Here is a 22506-nt window from a genome sequence, read left to right on the forward strand (position 1 = left end):
AGGAAGGAAGGAAGGAAGGAAGGAAGGAAGGAAGGAAGGAAGGAAGGAAGGAAGGAAGGAAGGAGGGAAGGGGTAAAGTGTAATATTCCTCCTGAATTGACAATCACATGTATTCCTTTCAAGTCCTTCTAAATCAAGCATTTATCACCAGAAGGCTCCAAAATATTGGCCGTGAATGTAGACACCAGGTATTTTTGTTCCTATGCTAGTTTTTACTATCGTTGTTTAGTAGGTTCTCAACAATATATGAAAAGAAAAATCTTAGAAGGACTTAGTAGGCCCTCAACAATATGTGAAAAGAAAGATCTTCGAAGTAGTGCTGAAGAAACACTTCCTTTTTTTCGGAAAAGTTCCAGTGTGCTTTTTAGTGCCAAATGCTTGAATGAGAGCCAAAATAAATTGTTTAATTATCCAGCTTTAGTACCTTCAACACCATTATCAACTGTGGATTCTGCACATTTTGAATCATTTATATAATTGAGTTTAATGACATTTATTTTAGATTTTTTGCAGTAGAGAATCAAGAAAAGGAGATAAAGCAAGACCATGAGGTGTTTGCTTTATATAGAGGGAAGAATTTTTTGTTACTACTCGATCCTTGTTATTATTACTTGTTAATGATAAAATAGAGTAAGGAGACTTCTTGATTAAAATGTTTGAAGATTATTAATCCCCACTTTTCCCATATGTTATCAGGAAAACCTTGAAGAGAGGCAGAGAGAAATAAGATTAATTCTGGGGGACTGTTAGAATTTTATGACTGGGTATTCCCCAAGTGTTGATTTATTCACATTTACATTAATGATAGCAGTACCTCAACAGTCATCAGGGAAGTTGATTTGAGTGGTTTGTGTCAAATGAATGGATGTCCACCTTAAAGGCAAGTATGTTTCTTCAGATCTGACATATCATTTGAATCGATCTCATCTCAAAACTTGGGAAAACGTCTATTATGTTAACGTTTCCACAAATGAATAAGGATTCTAAAATTTGGGAGTATTTCTAGCAGTATCATTAGGAACTGGATTAAAAAACGGTTTTAGCAATTTCTCATTTAAGCTCCCTCAGTGAATTTAAGAAATGTCAGGTAAATCTAGAAGCCTTAGAAAATATACCACATAGCTAATGTATTTTCCTCAAAGTATATCATTGTCAGATACAAGGTGCATATTTACCTCTTTTTGAGCCCTAACTCTTGTGTTTTATCCAGGTGGATTATATTATATTTTATTTAGATTAGTTAGGGTTTATGAGAATGAGTTTTTGGTTTGGTTTTGATTGTGCATGATATTCTGTTATTTCCATAAGAAGGCAGAAAAATTAGAATATATTTGATTCTTCCTATTTTGTTACACTGAGTAAAATATGATATTTGGCCATGGTGATGTTTATTAAAGGGATCAATTCAGCCAACAGAATTTGGAGACCCATGGCTTAGGATTTTCCATCTCTTCTACTAGAAAACAACTTGTAATATGTGCCTTACTAGCATGTATATACTATACATTTCTAAATAAATAAAAATTCTTTTAGAATCATTCTCTTAAAAACAATGATAATATTAATTTTTTATAATCTCTATACTGTTTAGACATGCATTACTTTAGAATTAATAGGTAGGACAGAAGATTAAGAAACAGAGTATAAATCCCTATAAATACACTGATTTTGGAAGCACCCTGTGGAATTTCTGACTAATTTTCTTCAAAACTTTATTTTTCCCCCCACCAGCTTTATGTTAATCACACTCTACTCTGAAAAACTTAGAACCACTATTATAGGTTTTAGGGAGTAATGAGTTTCAGATCTCAAGAGAAAATGTCACGATGCCCTTAGTGACATTAACACGGCCCAGCATCACCTTTTACTTAGTTTGTAGGATAGTTTATAAAGTTGAAATAGTTTACTTAGGCATAAAGTAAAATAAATCAAATATATTCTAATAGTTCTGCCTTCTCATGGTAATCACAAAGTACTGCCCATAATTTTTTAAAAATAGCAGAAACATTTCATTTTTATCCTCTACAAATTCTTCCTTTTGCTAATCTATGACTCATTCTTACAGACTGGTCTTTTACAGAGACAGAGCAGATGGAGCTTTAGACACAAGAACATCAGGATTCTACTCACTGTACACAATTGCATATCTCTTAGCCATGCTGCTTAAACTACAAGAGAAATAAATATTACATATAAGCCTCTGTGTGTGCTTTTGTACTCACTGTAATTTTAAATTATGATCTATAAGAGGACAGCTCAATAAGTGACTGTTAATCAGATTATCACATCACTTTCCATCTTGTCTTGATGGGTAGTACAACAGCCATGAAGCCAATTGTCACCTATTTTACATTTTGTATATTTTCAAGGTTTTCTTCCTCATTTATCCATTCAGCAAATTTATAATTAGTACCTACTATGCACCAGGCATTGTTCTAGGTATTGGAACAAAATATGCAAAAATACACACCCACAAAATCATCATAGCAATGAGCTCGCATTCTAGTGGAGAAGAAAGAAAACTGACAAATACAAGGAACATGGTAGTAATACCTTTATAAGTGTTATGAAGATAAGTATAACAGAGAAGGGTGGGAGAAACTATGAAGGGCTGCAATTTCAAATGGAGGAAGTCAGGGAAGACCTTAGAAAGCAGGTTCAAGCAAAGATCTGATGGAGATAAGCAAAGAAAGCCCTTCTGTGGGAGAGTGATCCTAACAGAGGGAGTAATGAGCACAATATTTTTTTCCTCAGGAAAATGAGGAGGAACCAGAGAAAGGGAATGAGTGAGCAAGCAGAAGACCAAGAGCAGGTGTATCCTGAAAGAGCACAAAGTGTTTCCAGAAGGAAGGAGTGATCGATTGTCTAATACGTGACTAGTAGGTCAAGTGAGGTTAGAAGTTTCATGTTGTTATGGGAATCACAAATATGCAATTCCTAGGAGAAAGCTTTGCAAAGCCCCCTTCACATGATGTGTGCTTTCATAAGCTCCTCCTACTTAATTCCACTCCTCTCATCATAATATTCCCCCATCCAATAATAAGCAGTCAGGCCTGGCATCAGGAGAAGTCAATATCTCAAGTTTGTCCTCAGGGTTTTTCACTAGTTACCTGTGGTCCGCCCCGACCCTTTGGTGTGGTACCGCGTGCAGCTCCAGCCTATCAACACTCAGAGAGTTCTCACCTGGAACCAGACATACAGAGTCTCAGGAAAATCAAGCTGCTCCAAGCGACTCTGACTTCCCCCAGATCTTATACACACATGTCAAAGACAAAGTTAGCTTTGAGGTTATACAGATCCACAGAGAGAAAGATCAAGTGTTTAAAAACATGGGCTTCCTGGCATAATTGGAATTCCATCTCTACTTTGGATTTAGCCTCTCCATACCTCAGTTTCTTCACTTAAAAATGTGAATAATATTGCCCTTCTCAAAGGGTTTATTTTGATGTTTAAACAAGTTAATACCTGAAAGCATTTAGAATGGTTCCTGGCATGTCGTAAACACCATGTACGTGTTTGTAGTACTGTCACAATACATAAAATATGGTAGAGATAATGACCTTTAGAACAGTATTAGCCTGAAACAAGTTCAGATGGAAAAACAAAATGAAAGAAAAGTAAAAACCATGAAGGAGCACGGGCCCTTCCAAACGATATTATAAAGCTCTATAGTTAAAGTAAAGTGGTATTAGTGCATGACCAGACCAGTGGAATAGAATAAAGATTCCAGAATTAGATCCAAATATATATGGTAATTCAGTTTATGACAAAGATGTCATCTGAAATAACTAGGTACAAATGGAATTATTGTTATTGGTGCAGGATCATCTTGATCATCATTAAAAAACATAAGATCCTTTCCTTAACACCCAATACAAGAATAAACCCCAAATGGATTGGGGATCTAAATAAAATTGAAAACATAAAAATATCAAAAGGAAATGGATGAATTCCTCTTGATGATTGACTAATTTGTCTACACAATTTTTTTTAATTATGGAAAAATATTGTAAACAAAGTCAAAATGCAACTGACAAGAATAGGAGAAAATATTCATAACATATAGCACAGACAAAGGGCTAATATCTCCAATAGGTAAAGAACCACTGAAGGAGGAAGAGCCAAAGATCAAATAGAAAAATGGAGAAATGATACAAGCAACAAACCAGACAAAACCGTTCCCATTTGAGGCAAGGGTGACTTGCATGACACTGTTTTGATCAGTTATTTTATATGGGTTGCCTCTGGAAGAAGGAATGAACTTGGGAAGGTCAGTTTTCTTTATCTAATGCAATCCCTAACAAATTGACAGCTGGGAAATATGTCTCATATTCTTAAATTTATTTATTTATTTATTTTTTTGAGACAGAGTCTAGCTCTGTCACCAGTCTAGAGTATAGTGACATGATCTTGGCTAAGTGCAACCTCCACCTCCCGAGTTCAAGCATTTTTCCTGCCTCAGCCTCCCGAGTATCTGGGATTACAGGTGTGTGCCACCACACCCAGCTAAGTTTTGTATTTTTAGTAGAGACGGGGTTTCACCATGTTGGCCGTAATCCACCTGCCTCTTAATGGGAGCCAACATCTTCAGCCTTTCTGCTGTTGTAGAATTTCTTTTGCAGAAAACACAACTGGCTCACCTGCTTTATTGAGTTTGATTCTAATTTTCGGCAAATTTGCATGACAGAGACATATGAAACACGATGTTCTCCTTTATTACTTTTCCTTTCCACAGTGCATTCATTATTTATATACATGAAATAACTTATTTCCACTTAATAATTTTTGCTAAACATTCAGTGCAAAGAATAATATAAACATATTCCAAACAAATACAGGCATCAGAATGAGATAAATATTGCTAAGGATTTCTTCAGCTCTCTCACTGAAACATTCACACATTCCTATGTTTTCACAAACTAGAATACTATTTCTAAGGCCACTAGGAACTGTAAGGTTCTCAATCTCACACCTTTCCAAATTTTCCTGTACATTTGCATCTAGCTTCCATTCTTGAATCTTTACTTTTTGGGGGCCTAGCTGGACCCAGCGCTGAGCCATACATATACCCAACATACAGGGTTAAGATACCAAGATTACATTTATGAAAATGCCTAAATTCTTCCAGAATCATGCCCACTCTAATTTTGAGGGCCATAATTAAAACTGGTTGAGTCATAATATCAGTTCCTGGAAATCCATCTAATTCAAGAATGCTCCACGTTTTATCTGAGCTACCACATACTAAACATAATGATGCTGCTGATCTTCCCAATCATAAAAGGGAAAATGTAAACTAAGAATGAGGTTTGGATATTCTACTTTAATTTCCACTGCAAATCAGTCCTTGCCTGAGAGCATGTCATGTTCTCAGGTGGCATTAAATCAAGCACAAATACCCATGAACATTTGTGGCCGTGGCCCAGACTCTTTCTTGTTTTGCTCTGATATACTGTTTTTCAAATACTATATTCATCTCGCAGTGACTTTTGACTGATTATCTCTAAGCCTCTAACCACAGACCTTTAAATTTTTACTTAGTCTCTCAGATATTTAATACTTGTGTTTCCTAATATACTATTAAAGGTTTGTCTTTCTCAATGCCCAGTTCCCCCTTACACACAAGGTTCTTCCTGAGAGCTAAGCCTGAGTGATCCAACCTCCAAGGATAATCACTAAAATACTACTGTAGCCAAGCCTATTTCATTCTGATATAAGGAGAGGTAATTGATTAGATGGTCAGAAATTAATACACGAAATTATAATTACATTGTTTCAAGAGATCTTTCTCTACTAATTAGGGTAAGCGGGGACTGTTGAGTTTGGCAAGAATCATACTTAAGATTAATCAAACAGGAGAAATTAAACTTAAATGAACCAAAACGTAGATTCATAGCATATCTAGGTTTCCTAACAAATTATGTTAATTTAGGAAAATTTGTTTAACCTCTCTAAGCCTCCATTTACATATTTTAAAAATAAAGTGTAGCAATTGTATAGGAGATTGTAAAGATAGTAAACATTGATATTATTATTATTATTAAACTACAGATTCTTCCCTGTTTCCCTTGATAACTGGGCATTATTATTTCCTAATTTTTCACTTTAAGGACTACTGAAAATTTTTAGTTTATTTATCTTGGTTAGTTCTGCAAACTAAAGATTTGTCTTTATTTTCTCGTTAGTTTAGCCCTCTGTTTTTTTCAAAATACTATTCCCTTTATTTAAATTATCTATTATAAGCATTTATGGGAAAAAAAAGAAAATAAAACATTATAAACATTTTCCCCTGACTAATCCTGCCCTCATGCTCACTCTTACTTTCAGAGACAAACACTGATATTAGTTTGGAAAGGTTTTTAAATAGTATACATTATTTTTTGTGGATTACAGCTTAATCTTTTTCCCTGATTTACCTGATGCCCCTTTCTTCTCCCTTCACAGCTATCAGCCTCTGCCCTCTTCATATTGCCCACAGGAAGGAGCTAATAACTGTTCTTCTTTATTCTTGTTCACTCTCATGTAATTCCAGGTAGGCATACAATACATACAGTTATATTGAGAGCATTTTAGTTATTGTTTATATAATTAAGATCAAGTTATTTATTCTTTTTCTTACTCAGCAACATCACTGGCATATACTTCTGGATTAGGTTAATATAATGTAATATAATATAATATAATGCAAATGCACAGGAAAATTTGGAAAGGTGTGATTGAGAACCTTACAGTTCCTAGTGGCCTTAGAAATAGTATTATAGTTTGTGAAAACATAGGAATGTGTGAATGTTTTAGTGAGAGAGCTGAAGAAATCCTTAGCAATATTTATCTCATTCTGATGCCTATATTTGTTTGGAATATGCTTATATTATTCTTTGCAGTGAACGTTTAGCAATTAGTCAATTTCCTATTGAGAAACGAACTTCTTTCTCTACTCTGGTCACCACAAAAATTACTACAATAAAAATTATTGTTTCTATGATTTATGTACCAGTAAATTTTATTGCATAGGATATATTTCTATGAATGGCACTGCTATGTTAATGAACAGAATATTATTTTCAAGATTAACTGCTCTATTTATTTCTGAAATGTCAGTGACACTTTGAAATTTCTACCCATAATTTGAGAGTGGCCCTTTCCCTTCAGCAACATTAAAAATAGGAGTTACTGTTAGTGACATTGTTTTTTCAATCTGATAAGTGGCTTATCATTACTACTTTAATATATTTGTCTGAATATTTGGGAATTTAAAATCTTATGTAGATTTGCTATTCTGAGATCACAGTATATATATATATACACACACGTATAAATACATATATGGTCATATTATTTAGCATTTATTTCAATTATGATATTTGTATTTTTCTTGGGCTTTATAAAAACTCTGTATTATATAGATACCAACATTTTTTATAACCACAAATATATTTTCTCACATCTACTTATCCTTGAAAGCTGATAAAACTACATATTAGAATGTATAAAAGCAAACCCTGGATAGAAAAAAACTACATAAAAATATAAATCATTTTTTTTAATCTTGGAAAAAAAACTAGGAAATTACATTGAACTGAAGAAGAGTTTTTTTAACTAAGCCTAGAAATTCAAAATCTATGAAAGAAAAGATACCTATTTAGATATATAAAGAAAACTACTTTATGCAAATCAAGGTAAAAATATTTCTACATCAAATTAATTAGAAGCCATTTATTGCATAGATATTGATCTCGGGATTTCAGAGTAAATGGGCAGTTTTCTTTTCTGTGGCTTGACAGAACTTACTTGGTGAAAAGGAAATGAATACTCAGTTTGATGGCACAAAATCCAGACTTTATTTGATAAGGTATTTTAGTCCACACTATGATTTCCTTTTGTCTCGGAAACAATGGAGGAGACAATTCCCAGAGAAAGGGCATTAGGGAGCAAATCTAAAGTAAAATGAAATATCACATCACAGAGATCTCCTTCTTCTCTCTTCCTATCAGATACCACGGTCAATTACCGTAAACCACATGAGGATTGTTACCTTCCCCTGTAAGCCAGAGCACAGCCAACATTCAGAAATAAAGTTTCCTAACCCTCTCATTTATTTTGTAAACCTGGTGAGGAGAATTCTGGAAAGACCAATAAATACCTTCATACTTGGTAATATAATATTAGATAAGCATGTGTGATCATCTGTAATGCTTTATACCTATTCTCCTATTTTCTAAATTAAACCCAAATGGAGAGCTCATAATTTACCACTTACAGAGTGAAACGAGAAAAGTGAACAAACTTCACCATATCAGTTTTACAATTAATAGCTTGCGAGGAGGTTGTTGAATCTGCATTCTTCCAGTTCATCCTATATGAATTCAAAGGTTCTTGGACACACAAATCATCCTATCACTAATGCTTAACCTAGAGGTAGGTAGAACACATTTCTGAAATTTATTATATAAAACCTGCTAAAATTTGGGTGTTTTGAGTACTTATGGACTGTTTATCATTATCTCACTGAGAAAAATTTGACTCAACCTCAGCTTCTTAATTCCATTTATTTGTTTTATACTGCCATTTGCAATGTTTTGTTATCTCTACTGCAAATTAAAACTTTAGAGCAGAGCAGTCTTGGATTTGAAATTTCTGTCTGCTATGTGCTAGCTTGTGAAAATAATCTCTCTGAACCTCTAAATTCAGATTTCTATCTGAAAAATTAACCTTTTATGAAAACAGGCAAAAAAATTGACAAACTTTTCTGTCTCATCTAAGCCAAATTGCAATGTTGTCTGAGAAAAAAATTACTCTAGTATTTATGCTTACACTCCAGCAGGAACATGGGTTCACTGTAGTATTTTTTAAGCTTTTTATATATTCTCAGAGGTATGATAATTACAGAAAACTTAGAAGCAAACAATTGTTATGCCAAATGGAAAACAGAAAACTCTGGTGTTAAAATGGAGTAAACTGCATGTACCCAACACCATTGAGTAAATTGCCGAGTTGTGAAGTGACTTAGTAGCAGCATCTAAACTACAGCTCTTGTCATATTTCTTATCTCAATGCTCGTTCCATAGTAAACAGCTTAAAATGAAGTTTTCAAGACTTTGCTGAACCTCATCATTGTGAATCCTCTGTCAGCCATGTGCTGAAAAACTTCAGTATGTAGACAGATAGATCAGATGATGGATGCAGTGCCAACGAATATACAAGCAAATGGATAGTGATTGTATTTATTCAGATAATACAACTGAAATATCCTGAGTTATGTATAGATAAAAATTCTAAAAATCCAAATAACCCTTTTCAACTGTTGCTTTTTACAATACTCACTTTTGCTTTTGCTTTGTTTGTTTTGTTTATTTGAGACAGGGTCTCTGCAGCCCACACTGGAGTGCAGTGATGCGATCACGTCTCACTGCAGCCTCAACTTCCTGGGCTAAAACTATCCTCCCACGTGAGCCTCCTGAGTAGTTGAAACTACAGGTGCATGCCACCACACCCAGCTTATTTTGTATTTTTGGTAGAGACAGGGTTTTGCCATGTTGCCCGGGCTGGTCCTAAACTCCTGGACTCAAACGATCTGCCAGCCTCGGCTTCCAAAAATACTGGGATTACAGGCAAGAGAGACTGCACCTGGCCTAATACTCATTTTTTCTTACCTGCAGTTGTAACATAGTTGCTATGCTGTTGGATCCCTTTTGTCTCACATTATTAAAATATGTTTCTATGTTGATCAAAGGAAAGCTTGTTACTCAAAATGAGAATGATATCCTCTGAAGATGCTGTAAACAGAATTCTTTTAGGGATCAGAGGAATACATTGTGGGGCCTTTTGAGGCCTCAGCCATGACTGGGCACCATCAGCATAGGTGTAATCAGGTAAATAATTAGTTAGCCTATCTGCAAGGATTTCAGAGATACAAGTTTCCTACTTGTTTCCATTGTTAGCAAGTCCTTCCTATCCAATGATAGTGATAAGAATAACAATTCTAATTATTTGAATCTTCTGAGTGCAAAATAATATTTCAACATTTTTTTTTTTTTTAAGATGGAGTCTCGCTCCATTGCCCAGCCTAGAGTGCAGTGGCATGATCTCGGCTCACTATAACCTCTACCTCCCGGGTTCAAGTGATTCTCATGCCTCAGCCTCCCGGGTAGCTGGGATTACAGGCATGTGCCACCACAACAGGCTAATTTTTGTATTTTTAGTAGAGATGGGGTTTCACCATGTTGGCCAGGCTGGTCTTGAACTCCTGACCTCAGGTGATCCACTTGCCTCGGCCAGTCAAAGTGCTGGGATTACAGGCATGAGCCACCACACCCAGCCAATTTTTCAACTTTTTAACAGAAGTTTTCTTTTTAAGAGTGGACATGTATTGAGGTTGCTGGATGTTTGAAAGATGGGGAAATTTTGCCCCAAAAGTGAGTGAAGCAGAATATAAGCATGAGTTGCACTGCAGTCTCCCCAGCACTTTCATTCTGCACTGCCCTCTGGCCCTCTGTTGCCATTCCCCCTGCCTTCTCCAATACTTGTATTTTATTTTCCCTTCTTCGTGACTTCACTGCTGTGGATCATGGACATTACGTATAACAGAAGTGCATTTAATACATTTATAATTGCTAAACCTCAGTGAGAAAGAGCAAGAAATTAATTGCATTCCTCCCTTCTATAATTTTCGTTAGTCAAGGTCAAGGCTTCTTGGAGAGTTTGTTTTTGGCAGAATTCTGGCAGAGAAATGCCAGATACAGGGCTGGTCAGGGAAGGCCACTGGTCCCAGTTAGGAGAACGCATATGCAATGCCCTCAGTGATGAGGTAGCTCTTGACAATAATTTGAAAATTATTTCAATCTCCAATATTACAGCTAGAGAGACCTTATAACTTATCACCCAAACAGGAACCCTTCTGAAGATTGAGGGGTTCTATTAGTAATTGTGTCGGAACAGCAGGAGTAAACTCGCAGTCCTGGGCAAACTGAGACATGCAGTCACACTAATTATACAGAGAGGGTATTTTCCAATACTTGTTCATTCAAGGAAATTGTGAACTTGTGAAATCTCTTTCTATGGATTTCATTTGTTCTGCTTTTCAGAATTCCTATAATGAATGGCAACTCTCTGTTTTGTTTTGTTTTGTTTTTTGTCAGTAAGATGCCTAATGCCCAATGTCCCTGCGTTCCAGTCTTTAGAAAATGTCCGTGTAGATTAATGTAGATTCTGTTTTAAAAATCTGTTAAGAGGTAAAAGCCTAAATTCATGTAAGAATTTTTACAGTATTGAAGTCTAAAGCAGTGCTTGTCTTTATAGTAAAACATAGAATATGAATGTGTTCTTACTTAAAGTTGTTACATAATACATAATTTTTATTAATAAAAAGCATTATAGTATTTATTAAAAATTAGAAAGAGCAATTATAAAGTTAAATATTAAAATCTGATTTTTCTCTCTCTTTCAATTTCCATTCTCCAGAAGTAACAACTTTTAACACTTTTGTATAATTTCAGGTAATTTTATACATATATGAATACTGACCAATATCTTATATTCCGTTACGTAAACACATGAAAGCATGCTAAATACGTGTTCAGAAACTTGGTTTTCTCCTTGAGGATTTGAGTATTTTTGTATATTTATATCTATATCTGAATTTATATCTATACCACATACTTAATTTTATTGACAGCTGTGTAGCACTGGGACTTGAGAGACTATAAAAGCGTTCCCTCCCATTCCATACTGAAAACTGTAGAATAAGTGAGAAAAATTAAAGCACACATTTAATAATAATTTAAAATGTATGATCCTATCCTTAAATTTACATTTTTACACTAACAAAATAATAATAAAATAATAGAGATTGGCATTAGCAAGATAGATGACTTTGGAAATTTTCAACTGGTAGCTTTGACTTATATTAGTACCTAGCAAATTTAGGGCTCTGAACAGCCTCTGCCCTGAATGTCTCAGAGTTCCTGTATCATATGATACTTTCATTCACATTGCTGTGTGGCATTATGCCAGTCAGTTTACATTAAAGATGACATTTATACTTCACATCAGATAGTTACTATTACCTCTGTTGTCAAAGTTGCTGGTATTGGAGCTTTGGAGGGAATAAGAAGATAAATTTTAACTCACAGGGCCATTTTTATTGGCAATCCTAGGACATATAGAATTCTGAAAATCATACATAATTTTCCTCTGAGCATCAGAGGATGACTACAGTTCCTTTTGTCTACGCTTTGTACCACTATCCCAGGAAAGCATTATTATACTCATTTTATGGATGAGAAGCTTAAAGCTCACAGAGAGTGAGAAATATTCCCAGGAGGATGTAACTAATGACTTATGTGGTAGGGATGTGGACCCAGACTTGTCTGCCTCCAAATTTCATGCTACTAATGTCTTTTCATTCCAATTTGATATGGTCCTAAAAGGCAAAATATATTTCTTTGAAATGTGTCTAATAGCTTGCTAGAGCTTATACACAGAATTTTTGAGGTGGCCTAAATAATTTTAACTGTTTCACATCGTATTTTCTCACTCATCAGTGGGAACTAAGCTATGAGGATGCAAAGGCATAGGAATGATACAGTGGACTTTGGGGACTTGGGGGAAAGGGTAGGAGGGAGCTGAAGGATAAAAGACTACACATTGAGTACAGCGTACACGACTGGTAATGGGTGTACCAAAATCTGAGAAATCACTGCTAGAGAACTTATTCAAGTAACCAAACACCATCTGTTCCCCCAAAACCTATTGAAATAAAAAAAAAATTTAAGAAACTAACAAACTATTTTAAATGACAAAGCAGTCTCCTTAACATTGAGAAATTAGAGTTAAAACAATAACGTGTTGAGATTATGACCAAATCTAATAATAGCTATCTTTGTGGAAAGTACTACAAGATTAACCAAATTACAAAAAATTAAAGAACACATTTTGTGAAAGTTGTTTAAATCAGGAATCTACTTTTTAAATTTTAGCTTTCACTTTTGCAGTGATGATACAGACATAGAAAGATTAAATTTTAGAAATACTTCGTAATTATGAGCACTTTCAACTGTATATTTTTCATATTATAAAACAAGCAATATCGGTTCTGTAAATATCTTCAAACAGGTAGTAAAATGACTATAAGTAACTGAAATAGTTAACAAACATATGTTAATTAATTTCCTGAATTTTTCTGTTGCAGGAAACCAAGAATTGAAATATTAATCATGAATTGGGTAAATGAGAGTATCATACAGGAGTTTATCCTGCTGGGTTCCTCAGATCGACCTTGGCTGGAATTTCCACTCTTTGTGATCTTCTTGATTTCTTACATTGTGACCATCTTCGGCAATCTGACCATTATTCTAGTGTCACGCTTGGACTCCAAACTCGATGCCCCCATGTATTTTTTTCTTACCAATCTATCACTCCTGGATCTTTGCTACACCACATGTACAGTTCCACAAATGCTAGTAAATTTATGCAGCATCAGGAAAGTCATCAGTTATGGGGGCTGTGTGGCCCAGCTTTTCATATTTCTGGCCTTGGGGGCTACCGAATGTCTTCTCCTGGCCGTCAGGTCCCTTGATAGGTTTCTAGCTATTTGTCGGCCTCTCCACTACTAGGTTCTCATGCACCAGACGCTCTGCCTCCAGTTGGCAGCTGCATGCTGGATTACTGGTTTTGGTAACTCAGTGTGGCTGTCTACCCTGACTCTCCAGCTGCCACTCTGTGACCCCTATGTAATAGATCACTTTCTCTGTGAAGTCCCTGCACTGCTCAAGTTGTCCTGTGCTGACACAACAGCAAATGAGGGCCAACTATTCCTCGTCAGTGTGCCATTCCATCTAATACCCCTGACACTCATCCTTACATCATATGCTTTTATAGGCCGAGCAGTGATGAGAATACAGTCTGCTGAAGGTAGACAAAAAGCATTTGGGACATGTGGCTCCCATCTAATCGTGGTGTCACTTTTTTATGGTACAGCTACCGCCATGTACCTGCAACCACCTTCACCCAGCTCCAAGGACCGGGGAAAGACGGTTTCTCTCTTCTATGGAATCATTGCACCCATGCTGAATCCCCTTATATATACACTTAGGAACAAAGAGGTAAAGGAAGCCTTTAAACGGTTGGTTGCAAGAGTCTTCTTAATCAAGAGATAAGAAGTATGCAAATGATAAGCTGTGCCAAAGACAAAATGTTTACTTAACTTACTAACTTCTCTGCAAGTTGCCCTATTTTTGCCGTTACTGTAGAGAACAATTGTAATCTTCCACAAATAACATTTGTTTGACAAAGAGTTATTTTGTTTCTGTTGCCTAAATGTTTTCATCACTGAACAAGCCCCCAGAATTGACCTTCCAATTCACCAAAAACTATGATTATAACATCTTCAAGGGTTGTCAAACTTTACATCAATGTTTGTACAATTCACTGTAACTTAGACTTTTAGAAAAGCCAGAAATTTTCTCCAATCTCTCTCTCTCACTCTCTCTCTCGCACGCTCTTTCTCTTTCACACACACACACACACACACACACACACACTAGTTAAAGGAGGCTCACTGAAACTCTCACACCCTAACACTTTAAATTGGGATCTGAGGTTGGCAATTCTAGTTTTAAATTTTTTATTACCACACAGGCATAAGGAAATCTATAATATTTATTCTAAAATTATAACCAGATTTTCCGTTTTCTTAGCATGTTTCTGTACTCATGTTTTTCCTACTGTGAAAGCATCCTTTTTACTTCCTTTGCAAATCAAACCCTATATACTTATTAGGTGCAGCTAATTTTCTTTTACTTGAATTTTTTTTCATAATTATCCCAACTATCAGTATTATCTACTGTTCTCTTAAATCCTAAAGCACTTACAGCTTAGATTTCAAAATAGCACATTTTGTAATGATTTCCAAAGTTTTCTTGTTTAGTACTTTTTTCTTGCATAATATTAGTCTAATTATATTTTATTCTTGAGGGTATAAAAACTATACCACACATTTTACCATATCACCTTTAGAAGTCATCGTTGTGCTGAAGAAGTGGCATGCATTTACATTACTAGTTGATTCTTTTGGTTGTTGAGTGATTCATTTACATATAATAATTTAACAACCTTACCACCCTACTTTATCCATTGCTTTCTTCTACTAACATATTATACATGTAGCTTAAAATATATTTATCATGTTTCTTATTAAAACCTACAGTAACTCCATGTATTTTTGCCATAATAAAATGTTAACAGAAATAAATCTGGTTTGCCAAGTTCTGACTTCAGTTTTCTCTCCTAATGTGAATAATTATCATAACAAGCATAAATGGAAGCGAAATACTGATAAAGGATATTGAAAGCTTAAGACAATACTTTTCTCACTGAAAATTAATTCATTGCTAAAGGTGCAAACAAAAGACTGATCAGGTTACTGGAAGCAAATGTGTATCTCAAAGCTAATGTCAGTGTAGTTTGGTGAATTATGAAGACATAGAAGAGAAATCAGAATTCCAGAAATTAAAATAGTCAATTTTTAAAATGAGAGGTCAATTGATTTAATTAATTTTATAATTGTAGATTTGGTTTTAACTAGTATTTATAGTGGTATGCTGGCGTACAATTTTATACTGGTAATTACTATAACTAAGCTATTATCCGTTACCTTGAGAATAACAAAAATATATTAATGATTCATTTAGAACAAGACATATTAAACTAACATCTCTCCTATTTTGCAATTCTAAGAAATTTATTTTTCTAATATAAACCATTTTTAAGGAGAATGTATTTTGGATTTTTTTTTATGTGTAATAAAATATACATAAAATTTGCCAGTTTAACCGTTAAGTGTACAGCCAGTGACATTAAGTACCTTCACATTGTACATCTATCTCCAGGACTTTTTCATCTCCTGAATCCGAAACTCCACACCCTTTAAACAATAACTACCCATATTCCATATTCTGTCCCCGCCAGCCCCTGGCAACCACTATAGTATTTTCTGTCTATGATTTTGAATACTCCACCTCATATAAGTGAAATCACAGAGCGTTTTTTTCTTTGTGACTTATTTCACTTAGCATAATGTCTTTAGGTGTCATCCATGTTGTAGCATGTGTCAGAATTTCCTCCCGTTTTAAGACTGAATAATATTGTATTGTATGTATATACCACATTTGGCTTATCTATTCATCTGTTGATAGGTACTCGAGTTGCTTTCCCCTTTTGGCTATGTTGACTAATACAGCTATAAATGCGGGTATATAAACATCTGTCTGAGTTCCTGCTTTCAGTTCTTTTGGGTATATACCCAGAAGTCGAATTGCTAGATCACATGGTAATTCTACTTTTAATTTTTTGACAAACTGCTATACTGTTTTCCACCATGGTGGCACCATATTTCATTCTCACCAATTGGCACAAGGGTTGTAATTTCTCCACATTGCTCATTTTAATAAAGCTAATTTTTATAAAGTTTTTTATTATATATATTTTATGACATAGAGAATAACCAGAAAATAGTAGAGTTCTATTTGTTGATATCTATTTCTATATCCTCACTCAAAAGTTGATTAATGGAAATTACTCAAAAAGAGGTTTTATTGTAATAGAACATAAATATTTAAATATAAGAACAGTCAGGTACAACAAGGAATGGTAAACTAAATCTAGGGAATAAAACTGAACATCATATTTTGGAGGCTAAGGCAGAAGAATCACTGGAGCCCAAGAGTCAAGGCCAGCCTGGGCAATATAGCAAGACCCGTCTCTAAAAAAGTAAAAAATAAAATTGAACATCAATGCTCAAAACTTTTACTACATGTTATATTCTATGTAATAGTAGAAATTATAAGATTGGCAGTGACTCTCATAACAATAGAACTAAGGACATATATTCATGGTATCACATGTAGATTACTGAATTCATTTCAACTCATAATTAATAATCCTTATAACAGATATACCTATCCTTATAGGGAGTTTTTATAATAAATTGCATCCATGACAATCATTTCCACTGGGGTCCAGAGAAACAAAACGTGAAACAGAAATGACAGATAAATCGAAACATTTGGGGAAATGCCATATAGAAAAGGAGTTAGACTTTATTTGTGTGGTTTCTAAAATAAAAAGAACTAGTAAGAAGTACAAGGAGACAATACTGGTTGTATGGAAGAACTTGCTCAAAGTCAGTAAAAGATAAAAATGGAATGATTTGGCTTCAGGAATGATAAAAGTTTCCTGGCCAGGTGCAGGGACTCATGCCTGTTATCCCAGCACTTTGGGAGGCCGAGGCAGGAGGATCACTTGAGGTTAGGAGTTTGAGACCAGCCTGGCCAACATGGTGAAACCCTGTCTCTACTAAAAACAAAAGAATTAGCCAGGCATTGGTGGCACACACCTGTAGTCCCAGCTACTCAGGAGGCCGTAGTAGGAGAATTGCTTGAACCCAGGAGGCAGATACTGCCAACATTGTGCTGCTGTACTCCAGCCTGGGCAACAAAAGCGAGACTCCATCTCAAATAAATAAATAAATAAATATTTTAAAACTAAAATTTCTTTAGCAACAGTTATTCAAGTATATCACTTTGTGGAAATATTTCATACAGTATTCAGATATTGGAAGGATGGTTGGATTACGTGACTTATAGGATGATTTCTAACCCAGAGATTCTGTGAGTACAAATAAGGAAGGAATATAATTTAGGAACAAAATAACTGTCTAGAGCCAAAAGTTCTAATGTACTGGAATGTTTAATGAAAGAGTGGGGTGAACAGCTATCTATAGACATTCATAGGCTGAAGCTATATAGCATATTATCCTCTGATTAAACAGAATAACACTTACTTTTTATTGTTTTATGACTTTTAGTAAATTATACAGTTGTTCACCAGCTGTACTTTGATTGTTTCGTTTGGGTTATTTTGAGTAATGTTTATATGAAAATGCATAGACAATTTTTATGTAGATATAGTTTCATTTTTCATGAGCAAACATCTAGGAGTAGAAAAATACTAGCTTGTATGGCAAATCCATGTATAAATCTTTAACAAACTACTACGCTATTTTCTAAAGTGCTTACACCATTTTACATTCCCTCCAGCAACATATGAGTGTTTTAATTTCTCCCCATCCTAACTGACACATTTTTTCAGCCTTTTGGATTATAGTCATTCTAGACTATGTGTAGTAATATCTCATTATGCATTTAATTAGCATTTTCCAAGTGATTAATGATGTTGAGCATATTCTCATGCTCTTATTAGCCATTTATATAGCTCCTTTTGTAAAAAATATATTCAAATATTTTGAGCATTTATCAAATGAATTTTCATATTATCGAGTATTTTTGTATATAAAGACAGTCTTTATCAGACACATATTTAACAATTATTTTCTCTTAATCTGTAGCTTTTTGTTTCTTTGTTTTTTTGACAAGAGTCTTGCTCTGTTGCCCAGGCTGGAGTGCAGTGGCGAAATCTCTACTCACTGCAACCTCTGCCTGCTGGGTTCAAGCATGTTTCATTTTTAACAACTTCATTGAGGTATAATTTACATACCATAAAACATATTCACTTAAAAGTACAGTTCAGGCCAGGTGGGGTGGCTCATGCCTGTAATCCCAGCACTTTGAGAGGCCAAGGTGGGAGGATCACTTGAGCCCAAGGAGGTCCAAGCTGCAGTAAAGCCCTGATTTCACCACTGCACTCCAGCCTGGGTGACAGAGCAAGACCCCCTCTCAAAAATAAAATAAAATAAGAAGTACAGTTCAGTGGTTTTCAAGTACATTCAAAAAATTCTGTAATTATCATCACAGTTGAATTTTAGAAATTGTTCCCAAAGAAACCTTGTGTATCTTGGCAGTCACTTTCCATTTCCCCTGCTCTTCACTTCCAACCCAAGCCATTGGCAACCATTAGTCTACTTTTTATATCTATAAATTAGCCTATTCTAGACATTTCATATACATGGAGTCATACAATATATGGTCTTTAGTGACTGGCTTCTTCCACTTAACATAATGTTTTCAAGGCCTTTTCATGTTGTAACATGTTTCAGTACTTCATTTTTTTTTTATTGCCAAATAATATTCCATTGCATGGATATACTTAATTTCGTTTATCCATTCATCGGTTGATGAAAATTTCAGTTGTTTCTACTTTTTGGCTTTTATGAATAATGTCACTATGAACATTTGAGTATAAGTTTTGTGTGGACATATGTTTTCATTTCTCTTAGGTATATATTCTATATACGTGTGAAATTGCTGGGTCATATAGTAACACTATGGTTAATTTTTTTTTTTTTTTTTTCTTCTGAGAAAGACTCTCACTCTGTCACCCAGGCTGGAGTGCAGTGGGGCAATCAACTCACTTCAACCTCTGCCTCCCCGGTTCAAGCAATTCTCTTGCCTCAGCCTCCTGAGTAGCTGGGATTACAGGCATTCGCCACCATGCCTGGCTAATTTTTGTGTTTTTAGCAGAGACAAGGTTTTGCCATGTTAGCCAGGCTGGTCTCAAACTCCTGATGTCAGCTAATCTGCCTGCCTCAGCCTCCCAAAGTGCTGGGTTTACAGGTGTGAGCCACTGTACCCAGCCACTATGTTTTCCAAAGCAGCTATTCTATTTTAATTATCACCAACAACATAAGAGGATACTGTTTCCACTTTATTGAAAACACTTTGGTATTGTCTTTCTTCTTTATTATAAGCATGCTGTTGGTTGCAAAGCACAATCTTGTGGTTTTGTTTTTATTTCCCTAATGACTAATGATATTGAACATCTTTTTTTTTCTTTTCTTTTTTGATACTGAACATCTTTTCACGTGTTTATTGGCCATTTGCATATCTTCTTTGGAGAAATGTGTATTCAAATCATTTGCCCACTTTTTAAGTTATTTGTCTCTTTATTATTGAGTTATAGAAGCTCCTTACATATTCTGGATACAAGTACTTTTTTGGAGATGTAATTTGCAAAGATATTCTCCTATTCTGTATTTTCAATTTATTGATGGTGTCCTTTGAAGCACAAGGGTTTTTAAATTTTGATGAAGTCCAATTTATCTTTAAGTATTATATCATGGCCCGGCGCGGTGGCTCAAGCCTGTAACCCCAGCACTTTGGGAGGCCGAGGCGGGTGGATCACGAGGTCAAGAGATCGAGACCATCCTGGTCAACATGGTGAAACCCCATCTCTACCAAAAATACAAAAAAAAAAAATTAGCTGGGCATGGTGGTGCGTGCCTGTAATCCCAGCTACTCAGGAGGCTGAGGCAGGAGAATTGCCTGAACCCAGTAGGCGGAGGTTGCGGTGAGCCGAGATCGCGCCATTGTACTCCAGCCTGGGTAACATGAGTGAAACTCCGTCTCAAAAAAAAAAAAAAAAGTATTTTATCTAGGAAACTACTATGTAAACCAAGACCATAAAGATTTTTACCGGGGTTTTCTTCTAGGGTCTTATAGTTCAGCCTCTACATACATTTAGGTCTATGATCCATTTTGAGTTAATTTTTATGTATGGTGTGAGGAAGGAATTCAACATCATCTTTTTAGATATGTGTATCTACTTGATGCTTGTCCCACCATCATTTGTTGAACAGAGTATTCTTTCCCCAGTAAAGTATCTTGACACCCTTGTCAAAAATATATTGACCATAAATCTGAGAGTTTATTTCTAGACTTTCAATTTATTCCATTGATTCATATTTCTATCTTTATGCCAGTACCATGCTTTCTCTATAACTGTAGTTTTGTAGCAAGTTTTGAAATTGGGAAGTGTGAGTCCTTCAACTTTATTCTTCATTATCAACATTGATTCGACTATTTTGTCTCTTGCATTTCTACATTAATTTTAAGTCCAGCTTGTCAATTTCTACAAAAACAAAAAATAAAAAAGCCAACTGTGATTTTTTTAGAAACTGCATTGGATCTATAGATCAATTTGGGGAGTTTTGTCATCTTAATAATATTGTTTTTCAACACATGCACATGGGATGACTTTCCATTTATTTAGATCTTTCATTTCTTTCCACAATGTTTTATAGTTTTTGGTGAACATGACTTTTACTTATTTTAACAGAGCTCCAAAAGAGGTCAAACCTCTCTATTGGCTGCAAGGCTGCCAGAGTTTGAATATGATGTCACTGAGCTTGTGATCCCCAAGTAAAAATATCATAGACCTAGACTAGCTTACCAAAATTTACTCGTTTCTCTTGGATAGACCATTTAAATTTGTTTGTTCTGTGCCTTAGCTTTATTTCTGGAGATGCAGAAAAGACAAGTCACAGACTGGGAGAAAATATTTGCAAAACATACATATCATGACCTATGAGGCCCCTCCTCTGCTGCTGCCACTGCCACTAAGATGCTCTGTCTTACTTCCTACCTATTGGCTGCCCTTGAGAGCAACATCTCCCCCAGTGCCAAGGACATCAAGAAGATCCTGGACAGAGTAAGCATGGAGACAGTTGATGACTGGCTAAACAAGGTTATCAGTGAGCTGAATGGAAAAAAATATTGAAGATATCATTGCCCAAGGTATTGATGAGCTTGCCAGTGTGCCTGCTGGTGGGGCTGTGGCCATCTCTGCTTCTTTGGGCTCTGCAGCTGCTGTTTCTGGTTCTACCCCTGCTGCAGCAGAGGAGAAGAAAGATGAGAAGGAGCAGTCATCTGAAGAGTTAGCCTGTTCAATTAAATTCCTGGTCTCCTGCAAGTAGAGCCTTTTCACATTAAAAAAAAAAAAAAAAAAAGTCTGTGTGTGTGTGTGTGTGTGTGTGTATAATATATACAAAGAGCTCCCAAAACTCAACAGTAAGAAAACAAGTAAACCAATTAAAAATTGAGCAAAATATCTGAACAGATACTTTAACAAAGAAAACATACAAATGGCAAATAAGCATATCTAAAGAGAGTCAACATTGTTTTTTATCAGAAAATTGCAAATAAAAAAACAGGGAGATACCACCACATTCTTATTAGAATGGACTAAAATATAAAAAATTGAAAATACCAATTGCTAGCAAGGATGCAGAGTGGCAGAAAATTTCATTCATTTCTTGCGAGACGCAGAATAGTACATCAGTTTTCTGATCACTGCAATTCATTCCATGACTCACATAGATAATTTTCTCCCCTCATGTTAGTGAAGTAGATCTCCTATGGTACTCATGGACTTCTTTTTCTGAGTGGAAATTCACAAGGGTATCTTCTAGTTATCTATTCCAATCTCCCCCACTCTTATCTAGCATCTTGAAGGGTCTTGGTTGCTGACCTGGGATTGTGACCCAAACCTTCATTTCCAAAGGTCTGAACCCTTGGTAATCATGGCCTTCTCAGTCTGAAGTCGCTGCACCTGTCTATCCGTGTTACAGTGGAATACAGGAGGTAGCCAAGTGGATCTTCTGTGCTCCGCATGAATTCTGTGGCCCCATTGTCGAAAATCAGCCCTGCTTCCTCCTGCTGATCAAGTCAAATTCCCCTGACAGTATGGTATGGTAGTTATCTATAAACCCCAGGAAGT

The 22506-nt window shown here is 35.4% G+C and overlaps 2 protein-coding genes and 1 pseudogene across 2 annotated transcripts in view; 2 read left to right on the top strand and 1 right to left on the bottom strand.

The window, feature by feature from the left end:
* Positions 1-22506, bottom strand: part of LOC116544217 — a 112709-nt gene that overhangs the window by 1696 nt on the left and 88507 nt on the right. The gene's annotated exons all lie outside the window — the stretch shown is intronic.
* On the top strand, positions 13212-14153 carry LOC116544215 (olfactory receptor 2B6-like). Its single transcript, XM_032270408.1, is given in 1 exon segment — positions 13212-14153. A coding segment is annotated over 1 exon segment (942 nt).
* On the top strand, positions 21352-21756 carry LOC116544218 (annotated as a pseudogene).

This window comes from Sapajus apella, unplaced genomic scaffold (assembly GCF_009761245.1).
Source record: "Sapajus apella isolate SASKATOON/1434 unplaced genomic scaffold, GSC_monkey_1.0 scaffold210, whole genome shotgun sequence".
NCBI lineage: Eukaryota > Metazoa > Chordata > Mammalia > Primates > Cebidae > Sapajus > Sapajus apella.